The sequence below is a fragment of the Heterodontus francisci genome, chromosome 13 (assembly GCF_036365525.1).
Source record: "Heterodontus francisci isolate sHetFra1 chromosome 13, sHetFra1.hap1, whole genome shotgun sequence".
Classification (NCBI taxonomy): domain Eukaryota; kingdom Metazoa; phylum Chordata; class Chondrichthyes; order Heterodontiformes; family Heterodontidae; genus Heterodontus; species Heterodontus francisci.
In genome coordinates, this window is record NC_090383.1 from 19424299 (window position 1) to 19443404 (window position 19106).

Genomic DNA, 19106 nt, shown 5'->3' on the forward strand with positions numbered 1-19106 from the left:
CCACCAGTGTCACGCCTCGGAACTCTGAACGGGTCTTCCATTTGGCGGCCGTAATGTCGGTGTGGGACGGCCAGCAGGACAAGGTGAGTTGATTTAAATTTATTTCCATTCATTTCAATATGTAAATGAAGGCCCTGCTGCCGAGTGCCAGAGGGGCTGCACTGAGGCCTCGCTGCCGCCGGCAAAATGCGGTGGGGCCTTGTCGATGTTGGGGGTCGTGGAGGACCACTCCAACAAGTATTTTACGGGCCCCCCGCCACGACCCCCAACGTCGAGGGGCTGGTAAAATTCAGCCCCTTGTGTCACAAGAGATCACTGGAGGTTAGAGAGTGCCACTGTTAGATATATTACTGACAAAGGAACATGGTGGATGTTTGGATTAAAGAAGCAATCCTTTACATTTGCAGTGATGATTTTCCACATTCTGTGTATTGTCCATTTTGATTATTTAGGAAGATTAATATAGATGATTTTCTAAAAGCACAGGAACCAACAGAACAATATTTTTGCTGTTTAGCAGACTAAGTGTGAACTAATGAGTTCCACTTAAATGCTCATCAGAGCTGGAAATTTAGAAAAAATAAAAAAATAAAATTTCTGGGCAAGCCAGCTTCTGGATGTTGCTGATACATCTGCTACAGAGCAGGAAAAATATAAGCCAGAAAAAGCAAAAGTACCTGAATGTCCTCTCCCCAATTGAAGAAACTGTACTGAGATATGGCCTGAAATGGGTATCTTATAATGTACCAAGCATACATAGCTGTTTTGAAGAATATAACTTTTGCATTTTATAGTATTAAAATCAGTATTGTTAAAAAAAAAACAATTATGAAGAGCTCGCAACTAAAGCCTTCACACGAGGTGATGCTCAAAAGGCTTCATTTATAGACAATTCTGGGATTAACCTCCCTACTCCAGATAATGCAGAAAGAGGATTGTCTCTTGATTCTTACTGACAAGTCTCAACAGAACATTTTCTGCATGTTCTATGTCCAATAGCTGTGATCACTATAACAATACTGGTTGCAACTCTCATGACTGCATGAGTGCAAACACATCTCAATTGTTTCCCAAGCAGGTACAAATTTTACATTGTGTGCAAATTAACTAAGGCTTTGTTTTGGTCTTTTGCTAGTGGCATTGAAACAGGTTTTTTTGTTGTAAGGTCTAGTTCCAATATCACTTGTCTCACCTTACACATCCCTAACAGAAATGGGAAATCCATTTACAGAGCAATTGGACTGTGTACATTCCAGAGAAATCTTCACATCAAGGGGCATTTATGTGATCGTTTAACAGTTTCAGAACCTATTCTATATCCAATACATATTTTAATGGAAGGAGATTACAAAAAATGGTTTATTTTATTGTTAGTACTTATGTTTAAGTCAGTTTATGGTCCCTTAATGCTGTGTGGGAAGATCAGTTTGGGCAAGTGCTGCGATATCAGCAAGAGTTCGCAAGATAAGCAAGAGTATGTTACTATCTATACCACAGATTTATTTATTTATTTTCCACAGAGGGCATTCGAAGCTGCATCGAGGACAGATTTTGTTGAATACTGATCTGGAACCAGATGAATCTATTTTGGAGAAGTTTGCATTTTCGAATGCACTTTCCCTATCAGGTGAGACACACAAAGATATGGATGAGCCTCTGATCCTATAGGTTTTGCGTAATATATCATGGAGATGATTGTGAATAAAATAATCATTTTTTAATACAATCACTGATATCCCTAAATATACATTATTCAATCCATTTTCAAATTGAATTGCCATTGCGCCATCTGTATTGACGATCTTCTTCAGAAGTACTGTTTTGCATAGTCTCCCCTCCAAGATTGTGCTGCTGTTTAAAATGAAAATCATTTTTATATTATATGTGTGTTTTGATGGACATTTTGATATAGCGAAAGAAATTGCAGCCTATTTATAGAGTAGCTGGACCCTTCACACTCAGGGCTGAATTTTAACAGCCCTCTGACGTCAGGGGTCATGGCTGGGGGAGCCCGGAAAATTCTTCTGGAAGAGACCTGCCTCGACTCCCAACGCCGAGGAGGCCCCACCGTATTTTACCGGCAGCGGCTAGGCCTCGATGCGGCCCCTTCATTTTAATAAAGTTAACTTTAAAACATGCATGTAAACCTACCTGGTCCCGACGAACGTCAGATGCCAATATTCCGGCTGCCGGCCAGAAGACCCGTGCCTTCGGAACTCCATTTGGAGTTCCAAGGCGAGACACTGGTGGGGAGGGGAGAGGAGTGAAATTGTCTGGGTGGGGGGGGGCGGGGTGGGGAGCAGGAAAACGCATTTTATTGGCTGTGGGGATGGTGGAAGGGGTTGAAGGGCAAATGTGACGAGGTTGGGGAGGGGGAAGTTCAGGTTGGAAATGAAGTTGTTTTTCGTGATACAGGCCAATTTTTAAAAAAAACATTATGGGGTTGGGAAAGGGTCTTCTTTTAATTTTTTTTTAAAGAAAAAGCACAGTAATGTAACATTAAAAATTAATTTTTTTCCTAAAGGCTCGAAGCCCTTTAAAAATGGCGCCGTTGCCTGCGCAGTGGCACAAGATTGCATTGCTGGGGTGCAGCAGCCACCCCCTCTATGTCATAAAGGGAGCCAGTTCCACCCCCTCCATTTAAATGAGCCCCGCTCGAAATATCACACGTGCAGCACGCCTTCTTTTAAGCTATAAAATTCTGCCCTCAGTCTCGGTGGGAAAGGGGTGTTTATGTAGCTAACTGTGTGGGTTCTTAACAATGTCACATTGTAGTAGGCAGGCAGGGACTGGGGCTTAAAATCATGCCAGGGAAAAATTTGGTAAAAGGGTTTCTCCAGCATTGGGGAAATCAGTTGCGTCAATCACAGTGTGGGACTGGAGTCTCGTGGGCAGAGCTTGGAAGGTGGGGTGGGGGGTGCATGGATGACAGGTCCCCTTCCCTGAAAGATAGTAGTGAATCAGCCAAGTTTCAATGACAATGTAACAACTTTAATGTCATTTTCTGTGGCTAGCCCACAAGTGTAGCATATTTTTCCTATTGGGTTTCACCACTTTCCATTTTAGAGTCTTAAAGGAACACTTTCCTGCTTTAACAGTGAAAGAATGCATTGTGCATGATCTGGCATGATGCTGATGCTGTTACAGAATGACATAAAATCCAATTCAACATCAGCATTCCACAGGACGTCTAAGGTAGCTTTATTTGCAAATGGCTGACATTTTTGACCGTTTTGAAAGTTTTATCACCTTCATCTTGGTTGCAGTAAAACTTGCCATCTGGGAGGTGTCACTGGATAACTTTGTTGAGTCCATTCAGTCCATTCCTGAGGTGAGTACTGTAACATTTTCCTGCTTTAGATTGATAAACAGACTGCATGTCTAACCTGTGACCTGAATTTAAAATAAACATAGACAGTAAATGATATTGAGATATTATCTGGCCCCCATCTCTATTAAAATAATTGTGTTAGCCACGATAATATAAAGGCTGAATATTGGGATAATACCTGAAGTTAGAAATGTTGAGAAAATTTGTATATGGTTGAAATATTAACAACTGAAAAGTCAGTTAGCTTCCATTGTTTCCACCTTGATTTGCTGACATTAACTAAAATTTATTAAAAATTACTCCTGTTTCATCCTTTTCTCATTTACAAAATTTTAATTACTTTATCTTTGATATCATTTAATTCTGTTTGGTTCATCTCTGGCTCATCTTCAGTGTTGTACGGCAGACAGTCAGATCATTGGGGTTATTATAGGATTCTTGAATGGTTGTGTCATCTAACTCTGGATCTAGATCTAAATCTAACTGTCATTTTAAAAGAAATCTGAACACCAAATAAATCCAGTTACAGTGTTCCATCCAACTACACGAGTCAGCATGAGTTCAACTTTTAACTAATATTTCTTACTGAAAACTAAAATATATATAAATATTGTATATAAACTTGATTGTTTCTGACAGTCAGATTTATACCATCCAAGCTTCACAGAATGTTACTGGGGTTTAGGATCCATCTCAATCTGCTTGCATTTTGCCTTTTACTCCACTCTATTCAGATGCTGAAAGCAGGAAAACAAGTGAAACTTTCACGATCTGAAGTCATGCAGAAAATTGGTGAACTGTTTGCCTTGAGGTAAAAATGTAAAGCAAAAACTTCTAGTTTATTTCTGTAGTACTGCCAGTAAATGGATATGTGCCCCATTTCTTATTCTTTGTTTCTAAGTAATTTTATAGGGACTCAAAGGTCATTAAGACTACAGTAAATGTTCTGCAGCTAATTGTATAACCTGACTTATCCACAGAAATATTTTGTGGCCATGTTCATGTGGCATTCCCAATTTTAATCGCCCCACCATTGGCAACCGTGACTTCAGCTGCCAAGGCCCCAAGTTCTAGAATGCTGTTCATAAACCTCTGCACTTTTGTTTTGTCCTTTAAGATGCTCTTTAAAAGCTACCTCTTTGGCCATGCTTTTGTGGTCTGCCCTAATATCTCTATGTTCAATTCTTATCGATCTAATTATAGCCAGAGAATCACCTGCAGTGGCCTCTCTTCCTGCTCCCGCACCGTTACCTCTGGTGTCCCCCAAAGATCTATTCGTGGCCCCCTATCCATTGGTGACATCACCCAAAAGCACAGTGTTAGTTTTCACGTCCTATGACGACACTCAGATCTACCTCACCACCACTTCTCTCGACTCCTCCATTGTCTCTAAATTATCAGACTGCTTATCCAGTACTGGATGAAAAAAGATTTTCTCAAATTAAATATTGGTAAGACTGAAGCCATTCTTTTTGGTCCCCTCCAAACTGTGTTCCCTAGCTACCGACTCCATCCCTCTCCCTGGCAACAGTCTGAAATTAAGCCAGTCTATTCACAATCTTGGTGTCACATTTGACCGTGATATAAGCTTCCAATCTCATATCCGTGCCATCACTAGAACTGTCCATTTCCATCTCCCTAACATCACACAAATGTGCCCCTATCTCAGCTCATCTGCTGCTGAGACCTTCATTCGTGCCTTCGTTACCTCTAGACTTGACTACTCCAACGCAATCCTGGCTGTTCTCCCACATTCTACTCTCTGTAAACTTGAGGTCATCCAAAGCTCTGCTGCCCATGTCTTAATTCACACCAAGTCCCATTCCCCTATCGCCCCTGTGCTCGCTGACCTACATTAAGAACATAAGAAATAGGAGCAGCAGTAGGCCATTCAGCCCCTCAATCCTGCCCCGCCATTCAATAAGATCATGGCTGATCTGCCCCATACCTCATCTCCTCTTTCATGCGTGCTCCTCATAGCCCTCGGCTCCCTGATATTTCAAAAATCTATCTACCTTCTCTTTTAAATACTTTCAGTGATCTAGCCTCTACAACTCTCTGGGGTGGAGAATTCCAGACATTCACTCCCCTCTGAGAGAAGAAATTCTTTCGCATCTCAGTTTTAAATGTGTGACCCCTTATTCTGTAACTATGTCCCCTAGTTCAAGATTCCCCCACCAGTGGAAACATATTCTCAACATCTACCCTGTCAAGCCCCCTTAAAATCTTATATGTTTCAATAAGATCACCCCTCATTCTTCTAAACTCTAATGAATAAAGGCCTAACCTGTTTAGCCGTTCTTGATAAGTCAACCCCTTCATCCCAGGAATCAGCCTGAATTGACTCCCAGTCAAGCAATGTTTGATTTTAAAATTCTCACCCTTGTTTTCAAATCCCTCCATAGCCTCATCCCTCCTTATCTCTGTAATCTTCTCCAGCCCGCAAACCTCCAAGATATCTGTGCTCCTCTACTTCTCGCCTTTTGTGTATCCCTGATTTTCAGCTGCCTAAGCCACAAGTTCTGGAATATCCTCCGTACACTTCTTCACCTCATTTTCCTCCTTTAAGACACTCCTTGAAACCTACCTTTTTGACCAAGCTTTTGGTCATCTGATCTCCTATCTCCTTTTGTGGTTTGGTGTCATATTTTGTTTTATAATGCTCGTGTGAAGCACCTTGGGATATTTTACTACATTAAAAGGTGATATATAAATACAAATAGTTGTTGTTGTGAATATAAGTAATACTTACCTTCAATGTGCATGCCATTTTGAATTTGCCACAGGGCATAATGCAGTAAATGTCATTTGCTCCCAGCTTTTTTACATTTAAATTTGAAGTGGTATAAAAGGTAAATTAAAATACTTTTTTTTTAAAGAATCATACCAAAGAAATGCTTGGAGCCTTTCCCTCAAGCATAGCAGGACTCTAGCTGTGTGTTTATTTGCAATCACAAACTTGAGTTTTCTTTCTTCCTTTTAAATAGAAATGATTGGTGCAAACTCATCACCCAGGGCCAGATGCTTACAGCATTAAGCCCTGATGGTAAATTTAAGCAAAAGGTTTCCAACACCCAGCAGGAAATAACCTGGGTAGAGCTAGACTCATTTCTGATGGCGGTGAGGTCTTGCATCCACCCTGTGCAAAATTACCCAGTAATATTTTGATAATTACCTTTACTAGTAAGATCTCCCTGAATATTTTGGTATTCATTGATTCCACACCACTTATGATTCTAAATGCAGGAATCATTTAGTTACATGATGGATAAGAGGCATGCTGACTGCAAGATGCAGTGTGACTTCATTGGCTGGTGGGCTTGACTGTGTTGTATCTTGGTAGATACTATTAAGAATTCATGCTTTCAGTGATGCTGATATCTCAGAGCAGCATTACAGGGAAGTAAAAATGAATGAGAGAAATCCATTCGACTGGACTTTGAACCAAACTCTCTTCCAAACATCCATACAGACATAACAACAAAAAAAAAGACTTTGTTATCCTGAAGAGCATTTTCAGAAGCTTGGAGAGAGTACAGTTTTTAGGGATGATGGGAATTCAAAATGTGGTACACTATGTATGACAACTGCCCGTAATCCATATACCAAAACAAGTACAAATGGTAGAATTGATTTTTTTAAGTTTAAAAAAACAATATCAAAAGGTTAACTTTAGAAAAATGAAGAACTTTTTCATGATAGAAAAGCATTCCTTATATCTCATTTTTTTTCTTTATATTTTCTCTACATATTCTGTTTGCATTATATAGATAGCTACTGAATTGTTTTGTAAATATTAATGTAAGAAATCAGTGGCTCACACAGCCTGGTGTTACTATAAGTTTGTTCTCTTTCAGACACCGTATAAATTTGAGTTCGGATCTCTTGATGACCCCTGATTTTTACTGGGACAGAGAGAACCTGGAGCAGCTCTATGACAAAACCTGCCAGTTTCTGAACATTAACCGACGTGTAAAGGTGTGTGGTGTTCTGAAAAATAGGGACAAGCTAAAATCTACGACAGGTAGAAAGAATAGAGGAATTCTGTGCTGCCCATGGGAAAGCAGGACTACACTGTCATAGGAAGTGTGGATGAGAGAATTAGTTCTGTGATCACGGCTTCTTGATGGGATTGCACAAGTGTGGAGTTCGCTCTATTGGGTATGTGTAGTTTTTGATGAAAGGAGATGCTGAAATTGCTGCAAAAGTCCCTAATAAGTGTCTTGGTTCTGCTATTGATTTTTCCAAAATTATATATTCACTTGTCATGAATAGTCATTCAAAGGTACCAATAAGCTACATTTTTTTACACAAATAACATTTGAAAATGTTTTATTTTATAAATGTAGTAATATTTATTAGCAAATGATATTTGTGCTAGGATAGATCTTTTTACCTACATAAAGGGAACTCATGACTAAACATATAGCAAAAGAAAGTGTAGTCTCTGAGGAAAGACTGATCATGGTCAAGAAAGGTTGAATTTGCCATTTGAATTGTATTGAGGCCTTTGTGATTTGAGAAGGGCTAGATGACCTTTTATGTGCAGTATATAGTGTTTACATCTCAAGCACATAATTGTAGAAAAGATCAACCCAGACTGATATATACCATACTTTGAGTTTCAGCTCAAAGTTTTACTAAACAACATTTGTAATTCTTAGTGCAAACTCATTTAATGGATCGCAATAAATATCATCGTTAAACAAAATTTCATATTGTACATGGGTATAATATAAAACGGTACATACCAGAGAATGTCTATTTGCTGTCAACTTTGCTTTCCATTTATTTCAATAGGATGAACTGCAACTGAAAGCAGGTACAAAACAATAGTTTAGTAATTTACTTAAAATTTCAGCTCATTTTATAACTTTCATTTTCAGAAATATTTAAAAAATTAAAATATTAACTTAAAGACTGTAGTACTCCTTTTAAAACTCAACCTGTTGCATTGAATTGTTAATCTTTTGATTTTTGAACCAATTCTTTTTTACATAAAACTTACAGTACAGAAACATCCCATATAAGACCAGCATGTGCCACAGTTTGTGATTTTTGTTTTTGTTTTGTTTATCTCTTCTGGGGAACCTGCCTTGGATGAATTTCTAGGTTTTTCTGTTCCCGTACATAATCGTAGAGATGGTAAAGTGCCCTAGGATAACGCTAATCCTGAGTCCTTTGCTACCTTGAATAACCTTAAGCAACTTGTTATTCACCCTATGAATATCCCCCATCACCTTCTCAAGGGAAAGTAGGGATGGGTAATGCTTGCCAGTCAGCCACATCCCGAAAATGAATTTTAAAAATCCCTGTAAATGGTAACTCAGGTAATCTCGAGGACCGTTGACATTGTAGGCTGGAAAAGCAGCCTGTCAACTGCTGGAAGTGACCCAGAATAAGAAAGTGCCTCAACACTCTGTATCTATCTCACCAACAAATTCAAGCACCAGCACATATATCCCAGAAGGTGTAGTTAGGAATCTTGAGAAGGTAGCCCCAGTGGGAAGATAAAGCATTTGTACGAGAGAAGGAGTAAGAACAAGCTGGCTGTGTAACCACATGGAATTGGGCATTGGTCTCATGTGCTTGTTGCTATTCAGTGGGAAGAATATAAAAATGCTGACCAGTATGTGTATTTGATGCATTTGTGGGCAGCACATTTGATGATGGTGCAGATGATCCCTATGCTAGCCTGGAAAGGGAAGGTAACAACATTGGTAACCTTAATTGCCAGTGACAGTGGTAATGTTCTATGCTGTAGGTTGACCTTGCCACAGATGACACAGTTCTGCACTGACCTGAAGCCTGTGAATGCAATTGTGCTCAATCATTGCCAGATAAGTTGCCAGGGTCTTCAGATATAGTTGGTGGTAAAGGCCTGCTCGGGTCAGGAAAAAAAAAACCCGACCCGTACCCGACAGAACCACATCAGACCCGAGCCCAACCCGGCCCGAGTCCTTCCATCTTTTTCCCACGCCCGACCCGACCTGAGCCTGACCCGACCACTGGAATGTTCACTTTACCTACCTTCCAATTCCAAATCCGTTTTTCACTTTTTCAGTTTGTGCAGTTAAACAACAAAAACTGTAATTGGACTTGAAAGGTTGTTTAATAAGATGAAGATTAGAGCCACGAAATCAGTGAATGTTTGGTCACGAGTTAAACAGAAACCCATGGAGTTGTGCCTAGACAGGTTGTGCCACACTGTACGAGTATCTGTATTGCTTAAAATAAACACAGCATTTGCCCGAAGGCTCAGAAAATATCATTATACATTACCTAGCCTCCTGCTTTACAGGTTGAAATACTTGCTGCAAGTTTATCCAGTGAGCAGCTGAGATGCAGAGACCAGGAAGGTCCTGAGTGGTTAATTATTATAAAGTATACAATATTTATATAAAAAATATAAAATGATCACTGTCAGGACTCTATTCTACACACATAGAGTACTGTACTCTGTGTGTAGACTAGAGGCCTGACAGTGATCATTTTGTATTTTTTATATAAATACTGCATATTTTATAATAATTAATCACTCAGGGCCCTCCTGGTCTCTGCATCTCAGCTATTCACTGGATAAACTTGCAGCAAGTATTTCAACCTGTAAAGCAGGAGTCTAGGTAATGTATAATATTTTCTGAGCCTTCGGGCAAAGCTGTGTTTCTTTATTTATTTTATTTATTCATTCATGGGATGTGGGCATTGCTGGCCAGGCCAGAATTTATTGCCCTTCCCTAATTGCTCTTGAGAAGGTGGTGGTGAGCTGCCTTCTTGAACTGCTGTAGTCCATGGGAGGTAAGTATGCCCACAGTGCTGTTAGGAAAGGAGTTCCAGGATTTTGACCCAGTGACAGTGAAGGAACAGTGATATAGTTCCAAGTCAGGATGGTGAGTAACTTGGAGGGGAACTTGCAGGTGGTGGTGTTCCCATGCATATGCTGCCTTTGTTCTTCTAGTTGGTAGAGGTCTTGGGTTTGGAAGGTGCTGTCTAAGGAGCCTTGGTGCATTGCTGCAGTGCATCTTGTAGATGGTACACACTGCTGTCACTGTGCGTCAGTGGTGGAGGGAGTGAATGTTTGTGGATAGTGTGCCAATCAAGCAGGCTGCTTTGCCCTGGATGGCATCAAGCTTCTTGAGTGCTGTTGGAGCTGCACCCATCCAGGAAAGTGGAGAGTATTCCATCACACTCCTGACTTGTGCCTTGTAGATGGTGGACAGGCTTTGGGGAGTCAGGAGGTGAGTTACTCGCCGCAGGATTTCTAGCTTCTGACCTGCTCTTGCAGCCACGGTATTTATATGGCTACTCCAGTTCAGTTTCTGGTCAATGGTAGACCCTAGGATGTTGATAGTGAGAGATTCAGCGATGGTAATGCCATTGAATGTAAGGGGAAATGGTTAGATTCTCTCTTGTTGGAGATGGTCATTACCTGGCAGTTGTGTGGCGCGAATGTTACTTGTCACGTATCAGCCGAAGCCTGGATATTGTCCACGTCTTGCTGCATTTCTACACTGATGCTTCAGAATCTGAGGAGTTGCGAATGGTGCTGAACATTGTGCAATCATCAGCAATCATCCCCACTTCTGACATTATGATTGAAGGAAGGTCATTGATGAAGCAGCTGAAGATGGTTGGGCCTAGGACACTACCCTGAGGAATTCCTGCAGTGATGTCATAGAGCTGAGATGATTGACCTCCAACAACCAGAACCATCTTCCTTTGCACAAGGTATGACTCCAACCAGCAGAGAGTGTTCCCAATGATTCCCATTGACTTCAGTTTTGCTAGGGCTCCTTGATGCCATACTCTGTAAAATGCTGCCTTGATGTCAAGGTCAGTCACTCTCACCTCACCTCTTGAGTTCAGCTCTTTTGTCCATGTTTGAACCAAGGCTGTAATGAGGTCAGGAGCTGAGTGGCCCTGGTGGAACCCTAACTGAACGTCACTGAGCAGGTTATTGCTAAGCAAGTGCCGCTTGATGGCACTGTTGATACCTTCCTTCACTTTACTGATGATTGAGAGTAGGCTGAAGGGGCGGTAATTGGCCGGGTTGGACTTGTCCTGCTTTTTGTGTACTGAACATACCTGGGCAATTTTCCACATTGCAGGGTAGATGCCAGTGTTGTAGCTGTACTGGAACAGCTTGGCTAGGGGCGCGGCAAGTTCTGGAGCACAGGTCTTCAGTATTATTGCCGGAATATTGTCAGGGCCCATGGCCTTTGCAGTATCCAGTGCCTTCAGTCGTTTCTTGATATCGTGAGGAGTGAATCGAATTGGCTGAAGTCTGGCATCTGTGATACTGGGGACTTCAGGAGGAGGCCGAGATAGATCATCAACTCAGCACTTCTGGCTGAAGATTGTTGCAAATACTTCAGCCTTATCTTCCGCACTCATGTGCTGGGCTCCCCCATCATTGAGGAGAGCCACCTCCTCCAGTTAGTTGTTTAATTGTCCACCACCATTCACAGCTGGATGTGGCAGTTCTGCAGAGCTTAGATCTGATCCATTGGTTATGGGATCGCTTAGCTCTGTCTATCACATGTTGCGCACGCAGATAGTCCTGTGTTGTAGCTTCCAGGTTGACACCTCATTTTGAGGTATGCCTGGTGCTGCTCCTGGCATGCTCTCCTGCACTCTTCGTTGAACCAGGGTTTGTCTCCTGGCTTAATGGTAATGGCAGAGTGGGGGATATGCTGGGCCATGAGGTTACAGATTGTGGTTGAGTACAATTCTGCTGCTGCTGATGGCCCACAGCACCTCATGGATGCCCAGTTTTGCATTGTTAGATCTGTTTGAAATCTATCCCATTTAGCACGGTGGTAGTGCCACACAACACGAGGGTATTCTCAATGTGAAGGCGGGACTTCGTCTCCACAAGGACTGTACGGTGATCACTCCTACCAATACTGTCATGGACAGATGCATCTGCGGCAGGCAGATTGGTGAGGACGAGGTCAAGTATGTTTTTCCCTCTTGTTGATTCTCTCACCACCTGCCACATACCCAGTCTAGCAGTTATTTCCTTTAGGATCAGCCAGCTTGGTCAGTAGTGGTGCTACTCTTGGTGTTCGACATTGAAGTTCCCCACCCAGAGTACATTCTGTGCCCTTGCCACCCTCAGTGCTTCCTCCAAGTGGTGTTCAACATGGAGGGGTACTGACTCATCAGCTGAGGGAGGTTTCCTTGTCCATGTTTGACCTGATGCCATGAGACTTCATGGGGTCCAGAGTTGATGTTGAGGACTCCCAGGGCAACTCCCTCCTGACTGTATACCACTGTGCCGCCACCTCTGCTGGGTCTATCCTGCTGATGGGACAGGACATACCCGGGGATGGTGATGGCAGTGTCTGGAACATTGTCAGGTATTATTCCGTGAGTATGACTATGTCAGGCTGTTGCTTGACTAGTCTGTGGGACAGCTCTCCCAACTTTGGCAGAAGTCCCCAGATGTTAGTAAGGGGGACTTTGCAGGGTTGACAGGGCTGGGTTTGCCGTTGTCTTTGCTGGTGCCTAGGTCGATGCCGGGTTGTATGTCCGGTTTCATTCTTTTTTTTATTGACTTCGTAGCAGTTAGATGCAACTGAGTGGCTTGCTAGGTCATTTCAGAGGGCATGTAAGAGTCAACCACATTGCTGTGGGTCTGGAGTCACATGTAGGCCAGACCAGGTAAGGACAGCAGATATCCTTCCCTAAAGGACATTAGTGAACCAGGTGGTCTTTTTACTACAATCGACAATGGTTTCATGGCCATCATTAGACTAGCTTTTAATTCCAGATTTATTAATTGAATTCAAATTCCACCTTCTGCTGTAGTGGGATTTGAACCCAGAGCAATACCCTGGGTCTCTGGGTTACTAGTCCAGTGACAATACTACTACGCCACCATCTCCCCTTAAGCCATACTGATACTGGTACAGTGTGGCACAACCTGTCTGGGCACAACTCCATGGGTTTCTGTTTAACTCGTGAGCAAACAGTCACTGACTTCGTGGCTCCAGTCTTCATCTTTTCAAACAACCTTTCAAGTCCAATTAATACTGTGTGTGTCCAACCAGCTCCCAGCCTGACCTGACCCGAGCCCGAAAGCCGGACCAGGAATAGCGACCCGACACATCGTTGGGTCCCGTTGGGTTCGGGTCGGGTAGCAGGCCTTTAGTTTGTGATGTAGTGAGTGCAAGAAGTCCAGCTCTGATATCTCTTGATTTACATGGCAAACCTTTCATTTTACACCACTTCAACCATGAAACATTGTAGTTGAGGCACTTCAAAAGCAACCTTCATCATTAATTTTACCTTGGCTTACCAATCAGCACGGGCACCTAGTTTGCAATTAATCTTTTTCCCTGAACTGCAGTAGTAATTTGTATTCTAGGAGTCTCTTTTCATATTCCTTCATTTGTGTTCCTTCTGTTATGCTGAATTTTTGAAAATGCTTCAAATGGTAATTTTCATACTGGTAATTTTCATACTGGTAATTTTGCAGACAATATTTGCCTCTTTTTATTTCTACATACACCATTCCTGCATGTGCTAATGGCAAAAAAATTGAAAAAACATTGAAAAAAATGATCAAAAAGCCAACATACCTTTAAGAGCTCCTTTGTGCATGGACCCTTTCATGAATTCCAGATGGGTGATTGCAGCACAAAGTATGATCCTAATAGAGCAGAACTCACACTGGGGTCATTTCCATCTATCTGTCCCCTACTCTTTAGAGCTTTGGCACGGTTACATTTTGGCTTCCCAATGTAAAACAAACTGGAATTATTGAGAATGACTCATTCTGTGCCATCCATAACATCAAAGAAATGTGACTAATTTAACCAGAGCAACACTATAAGAGTTCCCAGTGCTTTTGCCAGGAACAGGAGAAACTGCAACTATACTTTAGATTCTGTTTCAATACCTAAGACTAACAGTAATGTTTCAGACACTACTTTTCTTGACCGAGGATGTCCATCCGATATTTGGAACCCTGTCCTGTCTAACCCAAAAGCTAAGTGCAGACTTAACTGTCATTTGCACGGGTTAGAAAAAGATTAAAACTTCCCTTGCTCTACAACAACAGGTTACTTTAACCCTGACCTCAAAAGAACACCTTTGCTGCAGCAGTGCATAATTTTTGTTTCTCACATCAGTCATCCTTGTCAGCTCTCTGAGTGAGGTTGCCAATTAGTGCCAAGATAAGCAGTTTTGTGCTACAGAATCACATCATCTTAAAAAGGTGATTCCAGGTCAGATCCTTTCAGTCAGCAGACAGAAGAGGCTTTCATTCCATATATTTGTGCGGGATTTAAACTCTGGAGCCAGAGGTGAAAGGACAGACTGCTGTACTTTTGTGCCACTCAGCTCACAGAACTGACACTTCTATTTATTTTCAAAGTTCTAGTGTCAGGCCACAGTACTGAATCCCACGAGTAATTACAATGGAATAATCTGGTTGAAGGGCTCTGATCATAAATTACATGGGTGACAAAATTTACAATTATCTGAATCCCAAATCACACAGTGCTTAATGTTTACACTATATGCAGTTTTAATAGTAAGGCGTAGTTTTATTTTCTTTGAAGTTCATGTTTACACAAGCACTGCCAGTCATATTGGATGGCAATTACAGTACTAGTTTGCCCCTTGCTATTGATGCATGGTAATGCCTTTACTGTATAATTGTTACTGCATTTATTATTTAGTGAAAAATAATCTTGCATTGTAGAGTAAAATAGCAAAGTAAGGATGCACTAGAGAAGCTATTTATACATGCAAAAAATATGACATTGACTAAAACAAAAGTAAAATATTCCAGATGCTGGAAATCTGAAATAAAAACAGAAAATGCTGGAATTAGTCAGCAGGTCAGGAAGCTTTAATTGAGAGAGAAAAACAGTTAGCATTTCAGGGTGATGACTTTTCATCAGAACTGGAAAAAGTTAGAGATTTAACAGTGTTTAAACAAATGCAGAGCCAGGGGAAAATGTAGTAGTGGTGGTGGTGGGGGGTGGGGTGCGGGAGTGAGGTGGGTACGGGAGGTGGGGGAAGGTGGAGATCAGTGATGAGGTCGAGGGCAAGAGTAATTAAATGAAAAAAGGGATGATGGTGCAAAGTAATGGAACAAGTAAAGAAACAAAAGATGGGTCCAGAGGAGGTGTAAATGGAAACAGCAGAATTATTACCAGTTCGAGAAAATGGGAGCAGTGGTTATGATCTAAAGATGGTTGAGCTCAGTGTTGAGGCTGGATAGCTGTGAATTGTCTAGTCGAAAGATGAGGTGCTGTTCCTCCAGCTTGTTGAGCTTCATTGGAACAGCATAGGAGGATGAGGACCAGTCAGAGTGAGATGGAAAATTTAAAGTGGCAATGGACTAGAAGTTGAAGATCACACTTCTGGACTGAATGGAGGTGTTCAGGAAAGCAATCACCCGATCTGCATTTGGTCTCCTCAATCTAGAGGGGACCACATTCTGAGCAAAGAATGCAGTATCTCAAGTTGAAAGAAGTACAAGTAAATTTCTGTTTCACCTGGAAGGAATGTTTAGGGCCCTGGACATAGGGAAGGAAGGAGATGAAAGAGCAGGTATTGCATCTCCTGGACTTGCACGGGAAGGTGCAGGGGAAGAGTCGGTGTGGGGAGTGATTGAAGAGTGGATCAGGGTATTGCAGAGGGATGACTGCCACAGACCTTTTCCTTTGTTCTTTCCTGCCTCCCACACTTTCCCTGGCTCTGACAACTATTACTAGTATATTATTGCTACTTACTATTACTACTAATACTAGCTTTTTATACAAGATTTATTTATTAATTAAGTTGCCATGGTGGGATTTGAACTCTGTCTCCAGGTTAATAGTCCAGGCCTCTGGATTATTAGCTCAGTAACATAACCACTATGCTATCGTTCCCTTAAATTAACCAAAGATATTAAGGGAAAAGTGGCGAAGACATGTATATGGAGTTAGATCACAGATCAGCCTCGATCTCGTGAAGGAACAGGCTCGAGGGGCTAAATGGCCTACTCATGTTCCTATGTCCCTAATGCGGATTGTTCAGAGAAAGCTGTGAGGTACTAAAATACTAAAGTTTGCTGAATTTGATTTTGTTTTTATTAGAACTTTTTGTATTTGCACCGAATAAAAAGGAATAAGATAGTTTTTTTTCCCCCAAGTAAGATGGAAACCTAATCCTTCATGCTGGAATGCTGGGCCTGTGCCTTCCAGTGTTGTAATGCATCGGCTAGAATGGTAAACATTACAAAGCTCTACTTCGGCGTAGGACACAAATCGGAAAAGTAGTCTGAGGTCAGAGTAGGCAATTCAAGACATTTCTGATTTTTCCAGCGATTAATTTTAATGACAGCATCATGTCAGTAACGTTAAGAATTAGACATGCTGACCTTTGTGCCAAATTATACTCTTGTTGAGCTAGGAACCTCCCTTTGCAAAATATCCTATATTATCTGCATGAGAGGCTCTATATATGTAACTGTATGAAAAATGAGTTACACAAGCAATGTATATGACATACTGGCTAACTATAGTAAGTTAGTATTATACTTGCATTTATACTGTGCTGAATTAGAACTATAGTGAACCTTGGATAGATGAATACATCATTCTGAATGCAAATTTTTTGAACGCTGCAGGTGATTAATGAAAAGCTACAGCATTGTACAGAGCTAACAGACTTGATGAGAAACCATCTAAGCGAGAAGCATGGACTGCGCCTCGAGTGGATGATTGTGATTCTCATTTCTATTGAAGTAGGTTATGCATCTTCTGGGAACAATCTCGTTATCTTATGGTTCAGGGTATAGAATATTGTTTCTTCCAGATTTCTACACAGCAGCAAAAGGTCTAAATAACCTAAAGTTAACTACTCATCAGAGATTCTGCATTACTACTTATAACTCATAAATTTACAATTTCTGTTTTATTTTGCACTTACTTAGGTAAGTGGAAAAAGTTCAACCTTGGGTCCCTGTGTCAGCACCAAGCATTCCCATGTTGAGTATAGCACAAGCCAAACAGAGTTATTTTCACTCTGCCCCTACAATGAGCCTTTGCACCAAACTCTGAGGAGTACTCTCTAGTGCACCAGTGTGAATTTTTCTGTTTCCCACACCAGCTGTCCTCCAGGCCTCGCCAAGTAAGCTTTTCAGTTGGTGCCAAATTCTAAGCACACCCACGAATAGTTTGAGATAGGCCAAACCCATTTCACATAATCCCTTACAGTCAAATTTGACTTCAGTACAACATTCAGCATTAGAACAACCAACAGTGAGAAGAGATTTTCATTCCATCAGTCTGGGCTCAATTTTAAACCTAGTTGAAGAGTGTTCAAAGAAATCATTCACATCTTGTCACAATTCCTACTGGAACACTAGACTGTTGGGTGCCTTCATGTTACATACTTAGCAACGATGATATCCTGTCCTCGAATGCATAATCTGCCCTTTGCACAGGAAATGTTCAGATTTGATGTGCTTTTATTTTAAATGTTTGCATGCCCATAAGACTGTTTTAAGTTGTCTGTTTTATTTATTGCAGCATTGAATGTCCTTTGTAATGTGAATGGTTTCAAAAGCATTATTGGCAAAAAAAATTATAAAATACTGAAGCATGAATTTGATAAAAACTAAACCTAAGAAATGCATACACTCATAGCACGTTTCTTATTGACATTCTCTGGAAAAAACAAAATGGTATTACAGGCTTCAAGCAGTCAAGGTAAATCAGCAACTAACTCATAAATAACTTTTTTAATCCCTGAAAAATGGCATGACCATTTGATCTGGATTGCACATTATGAAATCATGAAGTCGCTCGATTTTCCAGCCATTAAAATTGATGGTCTAGTCCTTCTTTTAAAAAGAAACATTTTAAATTTAACCCATGAACACACACTTTTAATCTTATCTCAGTTACATTACATTCCACAACTCTCAACGAGCTGATTATGTCATGGGGTGAATTTCAACATCATGAAATGGAACAGTTTGTATTTAGAAAGGAACATAAGGGATGATTCACAATCTCAGAAGGGAGCTATGCATCACAGGGAAGTGAATTGGGGACTACAATGTTATCTCCGACCTTTGAGTGTGGCTTTGTCAGTGCGTGAGGATGAATGGAGGATCAGTCCTATAATCTAGGAAGTATATTTTCATTTCTGAAATGGATCTAATCATCACTAATCAGCAAAATTCAAAGATAAGAGGAAATTCAAGTGCTTTTCCACATGACTTCTCAGAATTTTATGGGGCAGGCCATTTTGGAATACAATTCTCTTTTCTAGTTCTGTGCATTCCTGTGTTTCTACATGAATTTGATAACATCTTAAGTTCCGAAGAAGGGTCACTGACCCGAAACGTTAACTCTGCTTCTTTTTTCACAGATGCTGCCAGACCTGCTGAGTGGTTCCAGCATTTCTTGTTTTTATTTCAGATTTCCAGCATCCGCAGTATTTTGCTTTTATTGGTAACATCTTAATTGAGTTGAGGGTCAAAATGCTACTTAAGTAAAGTTGATCATATTATAACAGGGTATGCAACCTAATTTAAATGGTATTCATTTAATTTACATTAATTCAGTAAGGCTTCAAAAGGTAGCCAATACAATTTAATTTGAGAAGTGTAGGGACAGAAATATATACTAGCTGCTACACTTGTAAGCAAATTAATTAATAACTATCATTTTCAAAGCAAAATATCCCAGCGATCAAACGTGATTAGCAGCAACGGGTAAGTGAAAGGCGTTCAGTTAGGAGTGAGTCAGTTGAGAATCTT

General features: G+C 41.0%; 1 protein-coding gene and 1 long non-coding RNA gene across 5 annotated transcripts in view; one reads left to right on the plus strand and one right to left on the minus strand.

Annotated features, from left to right (window-relative positions):
- rmnd1 (required for meiotic nuclear division 1 homolog) overlaps window positions 1-19106 on the plus strand; it is a 94761-nt gene that overhangs the window by 73670 nt on the left and 1985 nt on the right. For all 4 annotated transcript variants that reach the window (XM_068044456.1, XM_068044459.1, XM_068044458.1 and 1 more), the window contains 5 exons: window positions 1521-1627; window positions 3267-3331; window positions 4066-4142; window positions 7189-7309; window positions 16965-17081. In XM_068044456.1, the coding sequence (XP_067900557.1) occupies window positions 1521-1627; window positions 3267-3331; window positions 4066-4142; window positions 7189-7309; window positions 16965-17081 (487 nt within the window). The remainder of the gene's footprint in view (window positions 1-1520; window positions 1628-3266; window positions 3332-4065; window positions 4143-7188; window positions 7310-16964; window positions 17082-19106) is intronic.
- LOC137376262 (uncharacterized) overlaps window positions 3129-19106 on the minus strand; it is a 36291-nt gene continuing 20313 nt past the window's right edge. The window contains exons 3-4 of the long non-coding RNA XR_010976158.1: window positions 8083-8143; window positions 3129-3393 (exon numbers count right to left, since the gene is read on the minus strand). This is a non-coding gene — a long non-coding RNA (uncharacterized lncRNA). The remainder of the gene's footprint in view (window positions 3394-8082; window positions 8144-19106) is intronic.